This window comes from Neopelma chrysocephalum, unplaced genomic scaffold, assembly GCF_003984885.1.
Source record: "Neopelma chrysocephalum unplaced genomic scaffold, ASM398488v2 Primary Assembly neopelma1_99, whole genome shotgun sequence".
Classification (NCBI taxonomy): Eukaryota; Metazoa; Chordata; class Aves; order Passeriformes; family Pipridae; genus Neopelma; species Neopelma chrysocephalum.
The window spans coordinates 1,841,277-1,863,776 of NW_020897762.1; the positions used below are offsets into that span (position 1 = coordinate 1,841,277).

Sequence of the window (22,500 nt, forward strand, 5' to 3'; positions counted from 1 at the left end):
GGGGGGGGCGCTGCACGGGGCGCGGAGCGGCGGCGCCGCCAGACAAAAGGGCGGCGGGAGCGCCCCCACGGCGGCGGCGGGGCGGACGCACCGTGCTGTGTGTGTGCGAGGGGGGTGTGTGAGGGCAGGGCCGGGAGGGGGCGGTGTGCGTGTGTGTGTGAGGAGAGGCGCGGGGGCTGCGGGGCGGGCGGCGCGGCGCGCCCCCCCCCGCGCCGGTGGCGGAGTTGCTGCCGCCCAGCGCATTGTGTAAGACGCGACCTGTTATGGCCACCACTACTTCCGGGTTCCCGCAGTCTGCTCCAGCCCGGCGCGGCTGCTGCGCTCGGGCGGAGCGGCGGCGGAGGGACGGACGGACGGACACACGGAGGGACGGACGGACGGCAGCGCTCGGGCAGCGGCGGCGGCGGCGGCAGCGCCTCCTCCTCCTCCTCCCCCCGCCTCCCTCCCCCCCCCCCCCCCCCCCATCCCGCCCCGCTGCCCTTCCTCCCGCGCCCGCCCCGCACGGCACCCGCGCCCGGCCCGCCTCCGCCAGCCTCGCCCGCCGGCCGCGCAGGGGCAGAGCGAGCCGGCGCCGGCGAGGAATTAGGAGCGATTCCGCGAGGAGGAGCGGAGAGAGAGAGAGAGACAGAGACAGAGAGAGAGAAAAAAAAAAAAGCAGCCCCCCCCACTACCACCATCATCATCATCATCATCATAATAACCATAATAAAAGGAGAGCCGGCGCGTTTAGCGAGCCTTTTTAATTTTTAATTTTTTCTCCCCCCTCCTCTTCCTCCTTCTCCTCCTCCCTCGATTTTTTAATTTTTCTTTTTTTATATAAATTTTTTCTTTTTTTTTTTCTTTTTTCTTTTTTTTTTTTTTTGGGTGAGCGCACTCGAAAATTAACATTCGCGGTGTCCTGCGCGGTGGGAGCACACGCAGCGGATCATCATCAGTCATTCACCACCTTGACAACCTCGCCTGTGATTGACAGCCGGAGTGGCAAAAAGCCATGAGACTTGGTAGTTGGGTTTGAGGGGCACTTTAAAAAAAAAAAAAAAAAAAGAGAGAGAGAGAGGAAAAAAAACTGATTTGGGGAAAGGATATTTGCTTTCGCCCCGCTGCTGTCTTGGAAACGAGAGGGGGAGAGTAAGAGAGAGAGAGAGACAGGGAGAGAGGGAAGAAAGAAAGAAAAAAGAAGGAAGGAAGGAGGGAGAGTTGATTTTTTTTCTCCTAATTTTTTTTTTCTCCTTTTTTAATGCTGAGTTACCGTATCGCTTCGCTGAGATCCAGCAAGCCGAAGATTTTACTCGATTGCTTCCATTGCTGGCGACGCTAAGGGATTTTTGCCTTTTTTTGGGGGGTGAGGGGGGGGGAACTTCGCGTTTCTTTCTTTTCACACTGGCCTTAAAGAGGATATATTAGAAGTTGAAGTAGGAAGGGAGCAAGCAGGCCGATGGCGCAAAGGGTACGTATGATTAAAAAAAAATGGATTTCAAATGTGAAATAATATTGAAACGTGGCTGACAGAGACGCTGCGAAAAAAGTTTCTTTTCTTTTTTTTTTTTTCCTCCTTTTTGGAACAGGGGCACAAAGCGGTGTCCTGCAGTGGGAGGATTTATCAGTTGTACTTGTAGGCTTAAAACCTGCGTATATTGCTATTTTCTTGATTCTTTTGCTCCCCATCCCGGAGCTCTCAGGGAAGAGGCAAAGCTTTCTATACATTAATGACATGCAGGCATGTAAGTGAATATGTCCGAGCCTCTGTATTTGTTGGTTTTGTAGCTCTAGTCCTACCAATGTCTTTTTTAAAGTCATCAGTGCTTGAAATATTTGAATGTGTGCATGTCTCTGAGCATTTTGCTGTGTTAGTGATGATATACCGCTTCACTTTAGGAAGATAAGTTCTGGCTGGGAGTAAGCACAACTTTTTTTTTTTCTTTTACCTCCTTTTTTTTTCTCCCCCCCCCCCTTTTTTTTTTTAAATATATATTCTGTCACAAAAGGTGCAGTGTAATGGGCAACCCCCCCACTCTTCTAAAAAGAAAGTGACTTTAATTTGAATTGGAGGTTAACAGCATTCACTGCCATGTGTATTGTTGTTTCTATTTTGGGTGCGATCTCTTTTTTTTCTTTCTTTCTTCCAACTACCTCCTGAATTGAAGTTTTGAGAAAAAAATAAATCAGCCGGAGTCGGGTGAACAGGGATTTGGGAAAGGAGAAAAGTCCTGGAAAGAAGTTTTCTTGCCTAATTTGCCTGCCGCCGTCCGAGAGCCGGTTGGGAAAGAAAGTTCCTCTGCTGACAACTTGCCTTTTACTCTTTCGGTCCAAGCAAGTGTCAGGGATCTTTAAAAGTGTTTATTCACACCTTCGCTTTTAATAGATGAAAAGTGGCCGTTTCCCCCGCTGCCTGGGAACCGCGGTAGCTTTTGCTCCTTAATCTTTAACAAAGAAAACCCTTAAAAAAAAAAAAAAAAAAGGAAGGCATTCCCAAAATCCCGAGAGCCCGGGCGAACGTTTCCAGCTTTTCGGCTTTAAAAGTTGCATTCTCGTGGAATTGCTGGGAAATCCGCAAATCGCTAGTTCTGGGTCTTTTTTTTTTTTTTTTTTTTTTTTTTTGTGTGTGTGTGTGTGTGCTGCTGCTGAAGTTTTTTGCATCCTCGCTGGGTGTGAGGTACCTGACTTCTTATCAGCGGGGGAAAAAAAAAAAAAAAGTTTAGCGGAGGGAAGATTTTGGACTCCGGGAAACCGCTTCCCTTCGCAGGAGGAGGGTTGGGAGATTCGGGGGATGGGGATTGGTGCGGGGTGGGGGTGGTTATTTTTGCACTTTTATTTATTTTATTGTTGTTATGATGATTATTATTCCTCCTGCGCCCCAGACTCGGAGGGTTTCGGACTGGAGAAGCCCGGCCCGGGGCGGTGTTTCCCTCCCCAGGGCCGGCGCGGCGGATCCCCGGAGCGCTCCGGGGGGATCGCGGCGCGTCCCCGGGTGGTGGTGGGGGGACACACAGGGCAGCGAAGCTGCTGCCGGGGGCACTGCCCACTCCCCACACCCCTGACGCCTCTCTGCTCTCTCTCTCTCTGTCCCTCTTTCTCTCTGTGCCCCGCAGTACGACGAGCTGCCCCACTACGGCGGCATGGAGGGGGTGGGCATCCCCACCACCATGTACGGGGACCCCCACGGCGCCCGCCCCATGCAGCCCGTGCACCACCTCAACCACGGGCCGCCGCTCCACTCGCACCAGTACCCGCACGCCGCCCACGCCAACGCCATGCCCCCCCGCCATGGGCGCCTCCGTCAACGACGCCCTCAAGAGAGATAAAGATGCCATCTACGGGTAGGTTTGGCCGCGCAGGGCTCCGCGCAACCTGCGCGGGATGGAGCGCGGGGGCGAGGAGGGGGGGGGCAGCGGGAGTGCGCGGGGTGGGGAAAGACGGAGGGATGGGCAGCGCTGCGCGGTGAAGGGCCGCGTTCTTAATTTCGTGTCGTTGTTATCGCCGGTTTAAAGGGTGGGGAGAGAGGGCTGAGGGTCCCCGTGAGGGCTGAGGGTCCCCCTGGTACGGGGAGCCCGGGGAAGTAGGGGGGCAGCAGGCATCGCCGCGGGGAGGAGGAGGAGGAAAATAGTATTCCCAGGGCACAACCTGCGCCGGGCTGGTCAATCTCTGCACGGAGTTTTGGGAGCAAGGGAGAGTTTGGAGCGCTTTGCCCAACTTTCCACCTTGTTCGGCTTTCCTTGCCTTGAGAAGGAGAGAACTCTAGAGCTGCTTCTCTCAGCTTTTTTTTTTTAATTTTTCTTTTAATTTTCATTTCTTTTAAACTTTTTATCCGACAGCATTGCATGTTTCTCAGTGTGGCAACTTGTAAAGCGGTTTCTAGGCCGTTGTGATGGGAGCTGATGGGGTTACAGTGGGCGCAGATGCTTTTAAAATGTATCTGCCCAGCTGGAGTTTGAAGGGAAGTTTAAGAGCCTCTAAAAACCGCTCTCAGGACAGTGAGGAGAAGGAGGAGGAAAATAAAATTCATGGCGTTCGGTTACTTTATCGGGTTATCAGAAATCTGAAGGGTTGGTTAAAACTCGGCAGTGAACGGTACCCAGAAGAAAAAAAAAAGTATGAAGCCCTGGGAGAAAAAAAAAATGAACTCCCTGTTATAAATATACATATATACGTGTGTGTGCGCCCACGCTTATTTATTTATTTAAATTATTAAACGGGCGAGGGAACCAGATGCACACGCTGCCTTTCTCCCGGGAAGGCTTTCCAAGCTGGGATTGCCCAGGAGCACCTGGTTCCCCCCGCGGGTCGGCGGCTGCGGAGCCCCGGGGGGGGCGGAGGGCCGGGCAGGCAGTGGGGAGGCAGCCGGGCAGGCCAGCGCCTGCCAGTGGGTCGGAGCTGTGTTCAGTGGGATTAGGGGCTTTTTCTTATTTTTTTTTTTATTTGGATGGGGATTGTTTCTTTTTCTGTTTTTCTCTTGGTTTGGTGTTGGTTTTTTTTTTTCTTCTTTTCCTTTCCCTTTTCGCTCCCAGCAAGTCCTCCAGCAGAAAACAGGAATTAAAAGCATGAAAGGCAAGAAAGTGTACGTCCAGGGGATTTTAATTTTTAAATTTTTTTTTTTCCTAAAGACAAGGAAAGTTAATTCAAAATGGCTGCTGGAACCGGCTTGGGTTTTATTCTTGGCTTGTCCTAAGGTTGTATTAACAATATCTGCGGCCAGACAGCGCCGAAAGGCCGGGGAGATGCCGGGCTGCCGGCCGGCCGGCTGCGGGAAGGGGCCGGGATGCTGCGGGAGGCGGCGGGGGGGTGCCGGAGCCCCCTCTGTGGGTGCCCCCCTCCCCACTCACGCTGCTGCGGGACTAACTATTGTTGTGTTTGGCTTTTTTTTTTGTTTCGTTATGATATTTTCCCCCCCTCTGTGTGTGTGACTATTGTATTTTCTTTCAGACACCCCCTGTTCCCTCTTTTAGCACTGATTTTTGAGAAATGTGAATTAGCTACATGCACACCCAGGGAGCCCGGGGTAGCGGGAGGCGATGTTTGCTCCTCTGAGTCTTTCAATGAAGACATAGCAGTGTTCGCCAAACAGGTCAGCAAAACCGGGTTGAAACAGTAAAAGAAAAAAAAAAAAAGGAAAAAGAGGGGGAAAAAATCCGTAACGAGAAAAACAAGTCTCTGTTGAGATAAAGATGCGCGTTTCCCCCTCCCCCCTCTCTTACTGCAAGAGGCAAAAAAAACCCCAAAACAAAAACCACTCCAAAACCCCAGCCAAAGCAAAACACACAAAAAAACTAATCGGGAAATCTCGGCATTTACCAGCCCCTTAAAAAACTGGGTAATGTGGAGCGGTCTGTGCCTGGCCGGGAGTTTCGCTGCGCGACTCCCGGGAGCCGGGACGGGCTCTGCCGGGGAAGCTCCGTAGGTATTTTTTGGTATATTTGATTCACTTGCTCAAGTGTTTGGCTGATGTACTAAATCCAGCAGTCAGGGCTTTGCACGGAAGGTTACATAATGGACCCGACAGTGTAATGAAGCAAGAAATAATAACGTCTGCTTTTTCTGCTTCCATATTTCAAATCTTTTTTATTATTATTTTTCCCCCTCTCCTCCCCTTTCTTATATTTAGATCCGAGCAGAGAAACCCCTCTTTTCCTCTAATCCTGAACTGGATAACTTGGTAAGAGTTAACACTTCTTCCTCTCCCCACCCCCACCCTCCCTTCCCTTCCCATTTATTTATTTTTTTTTTTTTTAAATTTCTGTGTCATCTGGAGAGGTGGTTTGGTGGTGCTAAATTGAAAATTTCTCACGTGGATTTTTTTAAAATTACAAATTCATGATGGTGATTTTTATATTTACTAGTAAATACGGTGTGGTAGTTGCTTGCAAGTAAAAAATCCCATAAGGATATACATAAAGGAAAGCCCCATCCAAAGGGGAGCTGGCGGGCTTGATAGTGAGCTTGCCTGCCCGAGAGGAGCGTGGATTTATCCCCGCTGTAGCCACCCCCTCCACGCACCTTTTAGCAGCTCCATGGGAAGGGAAACGTAGAGGATTGCTGTGGTTGGAGATGCACCGGTGGCAAATTCACCAAAAATGAGACCTTTTCTCTCTTTCTGTCCTTCCCTCCTTAAGGATAAATATTTTGCCTCCACTGTAGGAGTCCTGCTCCCACTTTCGCAAAGCGAGGAGCCAGTGATGGTGTTTAGAGAGTTGGGTTTTTTTTTTAAAGAAATGTTTATGATCCATATAATTCAGTTGCTTCGTTGCAATGGGGATTTTTTTTTTTTGTTAACTCTAGATCGCTTCTCGTTAAACAGCACACAAAGCCACCGCTATTAAGTTTTAGTGTTATTGCCATAAATCAAAACAACTTTTTATTTACTACTAGAGAAAAGTCAAGCTACAAAGTGTGGCCGGGGCGGCTGTGGGAAATATCTCCAAATCCAGGAATGAGATTAATACTCTTGTTGTTTGTATCTTTGCAGATGATTCAAGCCATACAAGTATTAAGGTTTCATCTGTTGGAATTAGAGAAGGTAATTTTTGTCTCTCTCTTTCTCCCTCTCCTTCCCCCCCTTTCTTCCTCCTCCGTTTCAGTACTGCTGAAGTTCAGGCTTCTGGTAAATTTGCATAAATGTCTTTCTTTCTGGTAATTAGTGTCAAGACCAATCTTGGCGTCCATTTCTCTTCGCAGTTTAATTACAATTTCAGCCTCTAAAACCGAGCTCTCGAACGCCCAGGCCTTGTGTTCATTGTAATACTTTGCTGGCTTTGTATAAATAGTTGCAGTTCTGTGGTGCCGCAGATGAGACTCGAAATGGTTAGTTCAATCAAGACCCTGAAATTGTGATTAAAAAATATATATATATTGTTTTTTCTTGGTGATGGTGAGGAAGGGGCTTCGGTTGCACTTAGTTGGAATGGGGAATTTTTTATTTTTTTTTTTTAAGAGCCATCTGCAGGTCAGGCTCAGGGCGCGGATTGTCCTGTAACATTTTGCAGAGACAAAGCAGAGTTGATAGTTCTGTCTGTCTCTTGTTCCTGGGAATATTGTACACCTCCGAGCAGAAGAAAGAGATTGCAGCCTAACTGCAGGATTTTTTTTGTTGGCTGTTTTAGAAATCTTAGTAGGGAGAATGCTAATTTCTAAGAAGGCAGTGTCATCCGAGCTCACATTAAATTGGAAGTGCGCTCTTGGTTTCCTGAGGATTTTTTACGTGTCATTGATAGCTGGCCTACAAGAGAATTCCCTTTCTCCTAAAAATAAACATTTTGAGAGGTTTTTAAATAGTTGAAAAGTTTCTCAGGAGCCTCAGTCACTTTATCTAACCATAACTGGCAGGTTGTTCTCGCTCTACCAAAATGTGTTCAAATCTTCCCATTAATAAAGGCGGCTCAGGTACGAGTCTATCAGAGTGACTGGGGATTTCAGGGCTCGGATGCCTATAATGTATTTCAGCCCAGTGCATCGGGATTTTTTTTTTAAATCCTTTTTTCTGTCCTCATACCCCTTTGGAAAGGGTTTATGATGAAATAACTGGATGAAATTAAATAGTTTACCTTAAATGTCACCCATGCAGGTCACCTCTCTAATGGCCACAGCTCCGGGAGCAGATGAATTTAACACGGGTGTTGAATATGTTGTAGCCTGTGAATCATCTTGTCACTGTCAATTTTCTGGGATATCTCTATTTTGCGAGAAAAGAAAGTTATTCCTAATTCTGGATGCGTCTAGAGGTCTCAGGGGGATAATTGCAGTGTGTTTCCCCTATTTAGGACTTTTGATGTCACAGGGGTGAAGGGGGGAGACTGGTTGCACTTGTCAATTTTACTTATGTATTCCTGATTATATTTTCTTGCTTTTTTTCCCCCCCTTCTTTCTTTTTCTTTTTTTTTTTTTTTTAACCACTGTCATAATGTAGGTACACGAATTATGTGACAATTTCTGCCACCGGTATATTAGCTGTTTGAAAGGAAAAATGCCTATCGATTTGGTCATAGACGATAGAGAGGGCGGATCAAAATCGGACAGTGAAGACATAACAAGATCAGCAAATCTAACGGATCAGGTATGATCTCGCCAACGCTGCACACGCTAAAATTTGTATGCAGATCGCTCGCCGGGTCACTACGCCTCCTTTTATTATTTGCATATGATTAAGTCCCTTTTAGATAAATTTCCATCGAAATGAAAATTTTTGAATAATGTGGCTATTATTGCTTCATTAAGGCTTGCTCCCGGATTCGACCTGGCGAGATGAGCTTGTAAAAGCGTCGCCTGCAAACTCGACCTGTTTCTTGTCGCTTTTAATTTTTGTCTTTATTTTATTTACCCTTTGCAATAATAGAAGTGGTGTCTGTGGATCGCTGGCTTCTTGGTAGCTTAGGGAAGGAAGGGCTGGAGTCGTTGACCAAAATAATAATAAAATCCGAGATAGGTGGTCCGGGGAAGACAGAGAGGGTTTGAAATCTAGCAAATACTGGCTATTTTCTTCCCGTCTCTACGGTTCATTAGTCCGTCTTGTCAGTTTTCCTTGGCCGAACGCTTTTAGACTTGAGTGAACATTGCTTTGTGCACGCCTGCCTGCTGCAAATGCGCCCATTTTATTTTACTTAATGGGGGGGGGGGAAAAAGGGAGAAAATGAAATGGGATTCAGGTTTTAAATTCTTTTCCCTTGATCTTTCGAGTTTTCATGCCCTCTCTCTAAAAAATAAATATAGTCAAAGCCAAAGCCAAGCCAGCAAAGCCTCGCGTGGCTGTGACGGTGTCCAGGTTTTGTTTGGGATGGTTCAGACCTTTAATGCCGGCTGCAGCCGGGTGGGAAATGCGAGTGAGCTGAGTGAGGAGAGCTGGCTGTCCCCTCTCCCCTCCCTCCTCCTCGTCTGTCCCTTCCGCCGGCTGGGATCCTTGCCTTTTCATGGGAGCGTTTGGGGCTAATGCAGGAGGTGCCCAGATCTAAATTAAGCTCCTGCATGATGGAAGTGACTGAGATTTGGCTTTTATTCGAGTTGGGTGAAACGGTGGGGTTTTCGCGGTCCGTTTGTTTTCTCTGAACTGAGGGGTAGCAGCGCTTTGCCTGTGAGAGAGGGGACCTCGAGCACACACAGAAAAATAAATCCGCGGTTAAAACCCCCAAGTTATTTCTTCTTTATGATCAGCTACGCAAATAGAGTCTTAGGAGCGATCTGCTCCTGACTCTGGAGGTTTCCTTTTGTTCAAGCAAGGCGCAGCCAAGCAGACAGGAGTTGCCTCAGCCGCTTTGCCGTTATCACCGGCACTGTCAGCTGGGAGTTATTTTATAGATCACCGACATGAAGGTGCGTTGCATCGCAGCGTGGGCAGTATCTGAAATATTTTCTCCTGTCTGCCAAAGGCTATCGGGTGGTGTCGTGACAGGGGGAGGCAGGCTTGGAGGAAGGCATGAACTTTTAAAAAGGGGTTTATATGCGCATAGGTGGGTTGTTTTGGTGTTTCGTTTTTTCTTTCCACCCAATTTTGCTGCGAAGGGGGGAAAGCCTGGTGGGGCGGGAGGAGGGCGGCACAGCAGGGCGGTACCCGGGGCCGGGGAGGATGCTCCGGGCGGCGGGCGGCCCCGTGCAGCGCCTTAGTGCAAGGGGAACCCTCCAGCCAGGGTCTAGCTGAGGGAAGCTCGGCTCGCTGCTGTTGAATAAAAATTGTAATCCAACAAGTCTAACTAGAAAATGGGTTTCTAAAAGCTCTGGAGTGCTGGGTACATAAAGCTATTTGAGCAAATTACAAGAATCGCTCAGGGGCACGAATGAAATCAACACTTTAATTGCCTCCAAAATGAAGATTTATACCCCATTTTCCCAACGAATCATTATTTTATTAAAGTGAAAGCTAAAGAAATGAAGCTATAGTTTTGGGGTTGTCGGGGGTGTCGGTGTGTTTCTCCACACACCCCCTTGCCTCTACCCCCCCCCGCCAGCACCTTTTAGTCGCCGGGACCGCGGACCTTGCGCTCCCGGGGCCGTCCCCTCTCCCGCTGTGCGGGCTCAGCCCCAGCACCCCCGGCTTGTGCGAGCGCAGCTCCCGCCGCTCCCCGGGGTGCTCCGGCTCCTCTCCGGGCAGCGGGACGCGCAGCTCCGGGGGCGCGGACGGGGTGGGGAGCGGGGCTTTGCTTTCCCCGCTGAAGGGAAAAGATGCAAAAATGCGCTTTCCCACCCCCTCCCCTCTCCCGGCCGATGAGGCGGTGGATCAAATCCGCGGGGCGGGGGGGACTGTTGTTTAGCGGGGGGGATGCGCAGCCACCCGCGCCCTCCGGTAAACTCCGGTGCCAAGACCGGCCCCGGCGCGGCCGGCAGTATCTGGGCCCTAATGGTTCAATAATAAGGTGTTGAGTGCTGGTCGCCGGGGCGGCTAATTAGGATGTGGCTGCGCAGGGCGCGTTTATGGCTGCGCGGCCCTGGGATGCGCGGGCGCGCAGGGACGGGGCGGTGGGAATGAGGGGCCCCCCGCCTGCCCACGGCTCTGCTTGGGAGAGTAGTAAAAGAGTAAGTATGTAAAAAAGCTTTTATTATGGATTTAATTACATTTTCGTATATTGTGGTAGTAAAGGTTACAGTTAACAGGGTGTTTTTTTTGCTTTTAATTTATTGGTTTCCCCTTATTTATTCTTTCCTTATAGGCCCCTCAATGCCATTGCCTTTAAGTCCCCCCCGGTTAATGGAAAGCAATGACACTAATGCTAGATTTTGCAAAGTAAAGCCCTATAACACTAACCATTGTTCAGTGATTTAACCAGCTCAGTGGCACTAGGTCACTAAAATAGCATCCTTCTCCCACGGGCTCGACCCCGCTGCCTGCCAGGGTGGGACCTGCGGAGTTGGTGTTTACCATCACGGCTCCACAAGTACAAGGCAGGAGTTTGGGCTTTTTTTGCTGGGGATAATTGAACTCGAGATCAACCAGACCCCGGGACTTTAAAAACCGTAGCTGAAGAATTGCAGCCATCCTCAAAAGTTTCAAAATAAACCTTTTTTAATCATTAGCTTTTCAAACATTTGCATGTTTAAATTTTCAAATGTTTGTTGGAGCTCAGAAAGATTTAGAACACAGCTGTTGTGTGATGTGTCTGGGAAAACTCCCTCTGATTAAAAAAAAAAAAAAAAAAGCCCAGAGACTGTCTGTAGTCTGACAGCAAAAGTTCAGTTTCTTAGGTAATCCTAAACTGTCACCGTGGGTCTGTTTTCTTGAAGCCACATCACCCTGGCACCCAGGTGCTCTAGTCTGAACTATAAAATTCCCCTACAAGATCGTGTCTACAGAAAGCCTTTAGAAAGTCCTTTTAGGAAAACATGGTGCAAAGTACCCACCAAATCCAAATAAAGTACAGTAGCAGCATAATATAGATTTTATAGGGAAAAAACAGTGTTTTTCTTATGGAAAATAAACTTGTTGAGCACATCCGTAGAAGCATAATTTGACAAAAACTACAATTTAATAATGCACAAGCCAATTACAGATGCAGAAACTTTTAAAGGCAAATCGGCAAAGAGCCAAATTCCTATAGGGACTAGGAGGGAAATGATCAAAAAATGAACATGAAATAAGACTTCCTGCAAGAAGGTCCATAATTCAACATTATTTGACTCCACTGTCAGGGAAATTGTTGAAGGATAGTAAACTGATACTAGAGTCTCAGTCATTTTTGTTACAGTCTTAAATGTTTGCAACTGTGGTGTTTTAGATGGCCCTTCTTGGGTGATAATATATCACATATATATACGTATATAATAAAGCAACACCTCTATTTATGTTGCAGTAGATTTCATTTTAATGTGCGCTGTTGCAGAGTTGCTCTAACCAAAATGCGGATCGACAGCAGCTTTTTTTTTTTTTTAATGGAAAAATTACTTAAAATATATTCTTTACGAAGAAAGAATCATAAACTGGAATCCAATATACAGCATAGCTAAAGGTGCTAGAGTTGTTCAGGGCATTGACCAGTTACGACTAGACTTAACTTTCCCAAATTCTCAAATATATCAGCTGTACCTTGTAGCCAATACAAAATAATGCCCTGGGGAAAAAAATTACTGAGAAAGTACTTCTTCACAGGTACTTTCAAGCCATGTGTAGTTTTAAGGAAGGGAATAAGAATATTGCTGCCTTCAGGATATGTACTCCTGTATTGGAGGAACAGGCATCAAAATAATAGATGCAGTGCAGAGGGTGCAAGGTAGAATTCATTTCTGCGTAATAAAAGAGTTGCAATGAAGTAGGACTCTGAGGAGGGCTAATAAAATAATTTTCAAAAGACTCAAAATTTAATTTTCTTCCTCTGACTTTACGTCACCTTGAGCCAGTGAATCCTTTTTTTGTTTGTTTGTTTATAGTAACTTTTATTTATTTATTTTTTGTTGTGATATTTAGAATGTGTTACCATGCTCCAGTTTGACAGACTATTTACTGTAAAGATAGAACATGTTAATTTCTATTCTGGACATGTTATTATCCGATACACTGTGGCTGAAATTGTATTAGCAAAATGAACTTTTCTTTGCTCTCCATTTCTTTAAGCGAGTAAATACATTGTTAAATAGATATAAGATTGAATGTATTTTCTTTAATTTTTTATTTCAATTCAAGATCTTTGGGGTTTTTTTTTATTTTTTTAATCATTGATGAGCCCAAAAGCAGCCATTCTTACACCTAGATGTAAGATTTGCTGCCTTCCTTAAGTTGCGTGCTGAGGCCTAACTTCCATGTAAAGTTTTCCAAACTGAAGTTAGGTTTTGTTGCAAAGAATAGTTTAATTGTCAGATTTTTTTGGAATTCTTTTCAGCATCAAACCTGACAGACCTGAGTTTAAATCCCAGGTAACCTCGGAATTCATCCTAAACATTTGCGAGTGTATTCCAAGGCGTTCCTGTAAGCTGGAGCTTGCCACATCTTTGTGTTAGGGACCGCAGATTGTTATTTCGGGGCAACTTGGAGGTTTGCAAGTTGTGAAAAAATGAGTTGTACCTTAAGTTTAACCTTTATGACTGAGGGTTTGAGTCTTCCCTGGCTGCTGTCCGCAGGTAACAATAAACGTAATGGGCTCTGCACGTGGAAGGGTTACTGCAGCCCCGCGTGGGCAATGTTAGACCTTAAAAAAAAATCAGATTATATTGTACTAGATCAAAATGAGTAAGTGTAGGTCGTGCTGATAAATACCACTTTAAAAAGTGGTGAAAATCTAGTGCAGCTTCTTTAATTAGGGAATCTTTCTTTTGTTTTGTTACGCATTTCTGCGTTTGAGGTTTTTCGGTCACATGAGCATGTAGTTAGGATCTATCTTGTGTAATCTAAACAAGTTTAAGAAAATAAAGAGGAGGGTTGTTGTCTGGTCGTGAACATTTTTGAAGGTTTCTGGAATTGTCTTCTGATGGGGGCTGTGTAGGAGAAGGAGAGACCGGCATGCGCTGCGGTGTCACCTCATATCCTCGGTGTATTACCTCCTGCTCCCGATGCTCTGTTGCTCAGACTTAATGGCAAATTTGGAAATTAGTGGTTATATTTGTATTTTTTCCTGCAGTGGCAGCAATATTTGGAGAGGGTAACTCTAAGAGAGCATGCATTTTCTGTTTGAAATTCTTTGAGTGTATTTCTACCCCTGATTAATGGCTCCATATCTAACCCACCACCGATACTCTGTAACATGTCTTAAAGACAACTTGTCGGCAGTTGCTTGAGCTCTTCTTTGGTCTGCTTGGTGTGGTTACCTTTTCCTGTTTTCTTACCTTTAAAAGGCAAAAAAAGAGATGTAACCCAGCCCTGGAGCATAGGTGAGAGCAGAATCCCTTCAGGCCAGTGTCCTCGAGACTCCTTTTTCTAATTTAGATGAGATCCCTGGAAAGCTCAGCGGCGATGGTGGGGACCTGGTCTCTGTTAGCGAGAGGGCTGCTGGCACAGGGGGACCCCACGGTCCCTGCAGGCTCAACTCGAGGCTCAACTCACTGGTTGCTGCTGTCGTGGGTTTGTTTATTTAATTTTTGGAGTGTGTGTCCAAGAGGTGAAGAGCGACATGGAGGTTTCAGACTTACGTGGGTCGTTGCGCGTGTGAAAGCGATAGTGCAGGCAGTGAGTGGTTTGTGGGGGTTACTGCGTTTTGGAAATGCAGGAGGTTTGAGGTTCGTCAGTAGAAGTCCAGGCAAATGTTGAAAATTTAAACGTTGGTGAGGTGAATTTAAAAAAAAAATAATAAAAAATCAAAAATCTGAGTTTGCCCTATAAGCAAAGTTTGCAATTTAGAAAACGAAAGAGATCGAAGAGTGATAATGCAGAGACTGCCGTTTTCTTGTTAATGTGCAGGCCATGGGGGAAGGTAGGACGGAAAGAAATGGATTTGTGCCCAAATTTGGCCATTCTTCTGTTGGCCGTGGGATTGGCTGCTGAAAGTTATAGCGGCTTCTTGTTTTGCGAGTGGCTTCTTATTTTGCAAGCATCTTCAAATCCAGGCCAGGCAGCCCATTAAAGAAATGTTTCCCCCCTGCCCCTGTCGGAGGTTATACCTTAGTCATCCATGAGTTTTGGGGATCAATAAAGGGATAACTGTGAAAGGCAATGGCCCATAGCGCACAGGGAGTGGGATGGGTTTATCTAATGTTCCCTGCCTGGCCTCAAAATTCGATGAATCTCTGGGTTTGTCCACACAAGGACACTCAGGAGAGGTAAGACAAATTGATTGGGTGTAAAATTAAAGTGCATTAGTTAAAGTGCATTGCACTATTGTGTGGATGCTCTCATTCAGAAGTAAAGTGGCCTTAGTTCACTTTAGCCTAATCCCCTTTGGAGTAGGCCACTTTTCTTTTGAATGAGAACATCCACATTAACTTTTAGTTAATTCGTCTTTCCCGGGCGTCCTGGCGGCCTCGTGCCCGGTGCTCTGGAGAGGTTGGGCTGGCCGGGCGCTGGCTCCCTGCGAGCTTTAGGTAAGCTTTTCATTAGGCATATTTCATCTCCACAGCAGCACTTAACCACCGGCGTTCGTCATCGCCCCAACCGGGGCTCCGCACCCTCCTCTCGCTCCTTCTCCTCCTGCAGCTCAAGAGCGATATTGTTTGTAGTGCTGCCTGGGAAAAACATTGGAAATCTTTGTGGTGGCAGGGATTTGGAGAGGGATTTGGCCGTGGGGGAGCTGACTGCACCCGGTATCTGGAGGGGGGCTGTAGTTTGGGCGTTGGATTTCCCGGGTGAATTTGGCGTCAGGCTGCTCCTGGTATCAGTCCTCCTCCCAATAACCTGAGCATTTTATTTTGCTATGGTGGTTTGCTGTCCTGACACGCTCCCTGTTTAGATAGTTTCTTCCATGTCTGCTGCTAAGTCATTTTTTAAAGACAGTGAGGAAATCTAGATTAACTTTTTTCAGATGATATTTCCAACCAGAAAGCCAAGATTGAATATTAGCCTGTAGGAGAACTAATTTATCTGGTGGAAAAAAAAATATTGGTAGGATAGTTTTGGAAGCTGTTTTATATTCCCGCTTGAAGTTCACTGAGCTTGAGTTTTTGTTAGAGGTGTTTTCAGGTGTCTTCTAGAGCTTATAAGTAACCTATTTATTTACTTTTTACTGGCTAAGCCATGTGTGCAAACTCTGTGCCTTGTCACACACTTGCCATTGGCCCTTCCATTCAGAATAGAATTTACAAGACTTCTTGCATTAGTAAGCAATTTGCTATTGGAGCCTTTCCTAGAAATACAGAATTCTATTTCACTGAAGTATTGTCTTTCCTCTTCAATCAGGGCTGAGGTGAGCTATTTTCTCAAGGACTCTCCAGGCATCTATATGATATTCCCACTCGGGCAGATCATCTCCAAAACTTCTCCATTCTGAAGATCTATTGCAGTAAATTAAAATTCTCTTATTAATATCACTGGACTTCAAATTTGGCCAGCTAATTTTGTTTGCAGCTTGACCTTTTCTTTTTTTTCCTTCTTTTTTTCCTTCTTTTTTTTTTTTTTAATATAAAGCAAATACGCATCCAGACCTTCTTTGTTGAAGTAAACTGGCCAACAATAAGAGGGGTAATTCTTCATTTGCTTAAAAGGACTGCCTGTTTTGACTTCAGAAATACTGAACAAGAGTAAAGCAACAGCTGATGCCATCACAGGCAGTGTACTGTATTCAAACAGCTGTACAAAACGCAAAGCTCCAGTATTAATCCTACCATTCACAGTTTATTTAAGTTTTTCAAGCTTCTCTCATATGGGCATGGCATCAATGCCTAATTATGCCTCCATTAGGGTTACTGGGCCCTTAATACAGAAAATTATTGTATTTAAACTTTGGAAAGCTGCATTGGTGTAATCTAAGATTCTTGCAGCTGGCACATGCTCAGGGAAGGCAAACGTTACCTTGTAATTTTCTTTTCATTCATTTGGCCTTTAGGTTGTGGTCCAGTTTTGTTCCTGAGAAGGTCAGATCATCACTGGTGTTTTTAACGCTGGCTTTAAATAGCTCCATTTAAGTCTGCACAGCTCTCAGGAGGAGGGAGTAAGAGCAGATTAAAAACCCTGTGGCTTTGTCTGTTCAGTTTGCCGGGGTGCAGGGCTACAACTCTCTGTGCAAATAGAAATGGTAGATCGAAAAGTCTGAAGCTTGGCACACAAGAAGTCTCATCGTTGTTTTACCCTGCACTGAGCCAGCTCAAGCTCTGTCAGTGCAAGCTGTGTTTTATCTGTGGACGTAGTAGTCTTGACCCCTGGCTTGGCTGGTGCTCCGTATTGTGTTGGGGAGGGGTGTGCAGAGATGTTCCTGGTCTCAGGTGGGATATCACCTGCTTGCCGATGCTCGGCAGCAACCCGAGGCGTGAGCTCTCGTGTGCTTAGCGACTGCTTGCGATATTTGGATTAATCCTGTGAGCTAATCCACGACCAACCCCTTGCTAGAAACCCTGGGAGCACACAAATACTGTGGACTCGGTAGGTGGCACTTTGGTTTTAGGCTTGAGCCTGTGCAGAGGACCCTTCTTCTCCTTGGGGTACAGGCATAGGGGTGTGCTGTGCTACAGTGGCCTTGGCCCCTGAGCTCCTCCACTCACTCATGCACCACGGAGGTGCCTTGCATAGCTAGAGTTGGCCAAATTTTTTGATGAGGGGAGTGTCTCTGTGGCCTGTAATTTATAAAGTTTCCCTTGTGTACTGTTGTGCAGCGTTACGGGGGAGTAGCATCACTGCTGTTTCGGTGGTGGGTACGGCCGTGCCACCACAAGGTCATTTTGCTTTGCTCTCCCCTTTGCACAGGCTTTTTGGGCAGCACTTGACATGAACAGGGGCTACACAGCTGAGTGACACCGCTGGGCATCACCGTGACGGGAGGGTGACGGTGACAAGGAAAGGAGCCTTTCACGCACATGTGCGAGTCAGTGGCAGCCAGCTTCCCATCATTTCCCAGCGTTTGTGGGGATACTCAGGAAAAGGGGCCTTGTGTTTGCATGGATGCTTGGGAAAAGATGCTCATGTACACTGGTGGTAGTGTGGGCACTGTGCTCGAGCCATTCCCTCCTTTGCCCCTCTCTGCCCGGGGGATTTTGCAGCTGTGTTACCCCTGGAGGCTCCTGGTCCTCCTCCCTGTTGTGTTGTGCAAACCAGTTTTACTGGCGTGCCTTCCACCTACTAGGGGAGTGTCACTGTGCTTTTCCCGTGTCTGTGAGGCCCTTGGCAGTGCTTTATGGCATGGTTGTGTAGAAAAAACATGGTGTGTACAGACGTGTCTTGCTACGGTCATTCCTGTGAGGGATCTCTCTTCTATTACTGTTTTTCCTTAAAGCCAGAGAGAGAGTATGCACATGACTAGTATGTGCAGAGAGGATTAATTTTGTTCTTAAATGCACATGTGTGTGTCGAGCCAGGGTTTGGTCCTCGGTGACAAGTGCTTGAGAGATCCTCTGGGTGAGAAGTGATACAGTGATGCTGGAGGGGCAGGGGTGGGAAATACTGCTCTGCTGACAGCATGAGGCAGAAGGGGAGATGCGGATGCTCTTCCCAGGTCTGTCACTGAGGTTTTGGAGTGAGACAACTAGGTACTTGTGAGCCGAGATTTTCTGCTTCTCCTTTTTCCTTATCATCAGGTAGGGTTGATATCTCAATTTATATGTCATATAGTGATAGTAAGTTGTATATATAGGAGATATATAAGAATAAGAAGCGATATGTTGTAGTAATTATTTCACTCTGTGGATTATTTGAAGCAAATACTGCAAAGAAAGCAAATCATTTCTGTTCTGTGTCACAGGGAAGCACTATGCTGAATCGAAAGGCTGATGGTAAACATTGCTTTTGGTGGCTTTATGCTTTGGTTTTGGCCCCTTTTGCTATTTTCCACTTAATTACCGTTTTTTAAACAGTATTTAAAGCAGGGAGGGGATAAACTGAAACACTGGATGGAGAGGTAACAGTGCTGCCAGTAACTTCTGCAGAAGGAGCAGAGCTGTGGGATTGACTGGAAACATTTATGAGGTGGTGGCTAGTCTGTCCATCCTGAGGTCTGCCTGTCCTGAGGCGTGGGCCCATGTGAGGCCATGCCATGAACTCTACACTGGTACAAGTGCCATTGGGTACTCCAAAACCTCCGAGGGAGTGCAGTGAGGCCACACAGACCTCTCAGCCCGACTTTTTTGGATGACTCTGGCAGCTAGCCGTGCTTCCAAGTCACCCCTCAATGAGCGGGTGGAGGCGTCGGGGAGCCACGGCCACCTCAGCCTGGCAAACCACCCCTGGAGCTCCCCATCCTCCAGCTCCTGCAGCCTGGGCTTGGTGTGTGTTGTGGCCACTGACTCGCCAAAGTGTGGCTTGCAGAGCCAAGCTGCGTGGCCACTTCTGCCTCGCTGCAGAATCGGCTTGTTGTGAAATGGTAGAAAGTGGAGGAGCTGATCTGCAGAAGGGTTTGGCCATGAGTGTTGGAAAATGTGAATCACGGGGATTCCAGTTTTAAGCCTTCTGGAGATAACGGGCAGCACGTACTGGAGTGCGTGACTTGCAGAGGGCCTTAAAAAACAAGGCGGTGCCCTCAAGATTAAGCAAACGTTTTATAATCAGGAACACATTTTATACCCAGCACAGGCTTTTGCAGGTATCACATCCATCGAGACAGAAAGGTGTAGCTGGAGCGAAGCTAATTATACTGCCATTTAATTTTGGTGTTGAACAACAATGCAAGGCGAGCGGGCTCTTGAATCTGTGAACAATGTGCCATAATCAAAATATGCTGACTCCGAATGGCGTCTGTTGTCAGTTAGCTAAAAAGACCATTTGATAGTTGTGACACACGCTCGGGGTTTTTTTGCTTGCGATGGAGTTGGAATGAAGTGTGGCTGTTGCAGAGCGAAGGCTGTGCTCGTGCCTTCCATCCCTGAGAAGCCCTGGTTGGGCCGATGGGATGCTGGAAGTCAGAGCCTCCATTTAAGTGCGCGTAAAAATATTTGCAGCGGGGTTAATGTTTGTCTTTCCCAAAAGGTATCACCCCCAAAAATCTGTCAGGGAGGCGCTTAGAGATGTGGGTTTTGCTGTAAATAAACCTTTTGCTGTTTGTCTGAGCCCAGATAATTCAGGGTGAAGTGCACATCTCTCCGCAGCACAGACTCTTGCCGAGGCTTCCTGCTGGGACCCTGGTGAGAGAGAAGGGACAGGGTGGGAGAGGTTGAGGTCTCCCTCTCACCCAAGTCTGCCGGGGCAGGTCAGTTTCAGGACCTCAGCCACCCGTCTGACAGCCTGTGCTGTCTCATTCGTACCTGAGCATCTGGCAGATCCCCTTCTAAATGACTTTTAACACATAAACACAATAAAAGGAAGGGATGGCAGACTCTCATTTTCAGGCTAAGTGGCAAGGCATTTTTCCTGTTTACACCTTTGGAGGAAATCATTACATGAAATATTGAACAGGAAACTCTTATTTGTCTCTGAAGACCTTTTTTCCTGCTCTAGAAAGATGTGGAAAATGCTCGAGTCCTATTAAATTTAGTAGGAGCCAAGGAGGAATAACACACCTCGGCCTTTGGGAAGTAGCGGTGTTGTTTGGAGCTGATATTGTGCATGTTTCTGCATGATATTAAACTTAAAAAAAAATAAATCTATATGGAGCCAGGATTTTTATCTACTCTAACCATGAAGCTGTATTTCCTTATGTCGGGAAAGGGCTGGGGATTAATGCTATCTAATGATATGTCTCTTATCAAAGGGAGGAGACAGGTTTGCAATTAGGGGTTGCTCTAAATAGAAAGTACTAGTCAATGTTTGTTGTGTGGGAGACAAAAACCCTGCATCACCATCAGCTGGCTCAGTTAACCTGGCTAGGCAGGCAGTGTTTACTGTTCAGCTGAGATTAAAAAAAAAAAAAAAGAAAAAAAAGAGGAATGGAGTAAGGTCAGTCAAATTTTAAGGCACAATGTGATTGAGGCTGTAGCTGCTCAGTCTTCAAGGGTGTCCATCATGGCTACCATGTGCAGCAACCTCCAATGTAAGAAGCAAAACCTGAGGTCTAACTGTCCAAAATAAATTTACTTTTGTTATTGCCAGAGGTGGTTTTGGGGTGCTCTGGAGTCCTTTCTGAAAGAAAAATCCATCTGCCCACGCTGTACCCCATAAGAAGACTTTGGAGATGATTCCTCAAGTGCAGCAGGTTTGATTTCAGTATGGGCAGAAGGTGGTGGAGCTGTGCTTCTGACAAAATGCAGCCCAGGCGAGGGGGGGGCTGTGCATAGCTGTGAACACGTGCAACCCTGTGTGCACACAAACACACTCAAATGAGGTTTCTTAAAGTCTTACCCCTGCAGAGTTGACAGGGCTTTGGTGCCTTCTGGTAGAGAAGAGTTGTGGTTTTTCTCCTTCCTCTTTGTCTTTATGTCCCACCCAGTCTGATGATCTCTGTTTCATTCTCCTTTATTTTTTGTGGTTTATGCTTGCTGCTTCTAATTATTCTTTTTCCTTTGGAAAGCACTATCACCCTGTCCTTTTGCACTTGTGTTTTCCATTCATCCTGTTTAGGACTCTCAGGCTCTTTCCTCTCCTCTCCCTGGTGTGCCCTCTTCTACTTTGTGTCCTGCGGGTATGGAGGGGATCAGAAGGCTCTGCTGTGTTAGGGATACCTATGTGGGTACACGACCAGTGTTGTGCTGCCTGGGTAGGGTGAGCGCTGAGTCGCGATAGCAGAGCTAATGGAGAGCGCCAGTGTTGTTTGGTGGATGTTGGTTTGATGACCTTTGACAATGTGCAGTGTTAGCTGTGCCTCTGGTCCCTTCAGTGGAAATTCTGGCCTTGTGAAAATCAGTGGCAAAAGTCCTGTTTATTTCCAGCTTTCTATCCTCTGTGGTATTCACATTGATACCCACTCTCATTTCCTTTTATCTGTTTGTCTCAGAAACTGTCCTGTGCTGAATGCATAAAGACAGCTTACATCTTATTTTTTCCTGTGCGGCTGCGAAGAGTCGGGGAAGAGTCTTACCCTCATTTGCAATAAGTGGAAACTAAAGATAGAAGGCTTATGACTTTTCTGGGGCTAGGAAGGGAATCCAGGTCAGAGCTGAGACTTCCATGCAGAATTTTTTCTGCTTTTTAGTTCGCCGGGCCTTGCCTTCTCTAACGCTGCAAAGGTTTCCATCTGTGCTCAAGTCGCCCTCGCTGTTCTGCTTAGTTGCAGGCGGAGTTATCGCCTGCCTGTCATTTCAACGACCTTATTTCTCTAGACTTGGAGCACCTTTTTTTCCATCTGAACCAGATCTTTGTGCCTTTGTTGTTGTTCTATTAAAAATAACTCACCTTTGAATTCAAAGTCGCACAAAGCAGATTGAGGAAGAGTTGTTGGCAGTAAAAAGCATCTATTTTTCAACATTTTGAAGTCTCTGCATGTATCATTTATTCTGACCCTCTTGGTTTTGGTTGTATTGGGTGTGATGTCCCTGCTTGGTTTTGGCAGGCTGGGAGGTGGGATTTCTGGCTGTCAGCCTCGGTTAGTCCCACAAGGAGAGGTTTAGGTGGCCAAGCCATAGGTGGGGCCTCTCAGAAAATCAAGCTAGTTGTGACTGTGGATCTCATGGTCCCCAAAAGCCTGCACTTGAGTAAACTGGTCTAGTGGAAGGTGTCCCTGCCCATGGCAGGGGCTTGGAACTAGGTAGTTTTTGAGGTCCCTTCCAACCCAAACCATTCTATAATTCTGTGTTTCTATTAACAATGTATGTGCGTGGAATCTAGGAAATACATGGCATTATATCTTTGACATTATGAAAGTATATTTTTAATCCTCTATACCAGTTTGTACTTTTTGAGGTTTTCTTCCCAATTAAGAGAAAAACTTTATTGTATGCTGGATGGGAAACAGGCTGTCTTAGGATTATTACTAGCTGTGTCCTCCAGAAGTGAAGTGGGATAAGGCTTGTGGATTGCAAAGACCAGGTCTGTCTGTCATGTAGCTCAAGCTCCAGCATCAGTGCTATGGATTATACACTTAAGGTATTGAGCAGCTGTATTGAATGTTTTGCCCATGTGAGGTTGGGGACATCAGTATGGCCAACAACCAGAAAGAT

General features: G+C 46.5%; 1 protein-coding gene across 1 annotated transcript in view; it reads left to right on the forward strand.

The window, feature by feature from the left end:
- Positions 1-518: 518 nt before the first annotated feature.
- The window catches only part of MEIS1 (Meis homeobox 1), a 107,838-nt gene continuing 85,856 nt past the window's right edge, over positions 519-22,500 (forward strand). The window contains 7 exon segments of the mRNA XM_027694939.1: positions 519-1,447; positions 3,090-3,254; positions 3,256-3,317; positions 4,921-5,062; positions 5,600-5,650; positions 6,461-6,511; positions 7,898-8,044. Coding sequence (XP_027550740.1) covers positions 1,436-1,447; positions 3,090-3,254; positions 3,256-3,317; positions 4,921-5,062; positions 5,600-5,650; positions 6,461-6,511; positions 7,898-8,044 — 630 coding nt within the window. The 5' untranslated portion in view covers positions 519-1,435.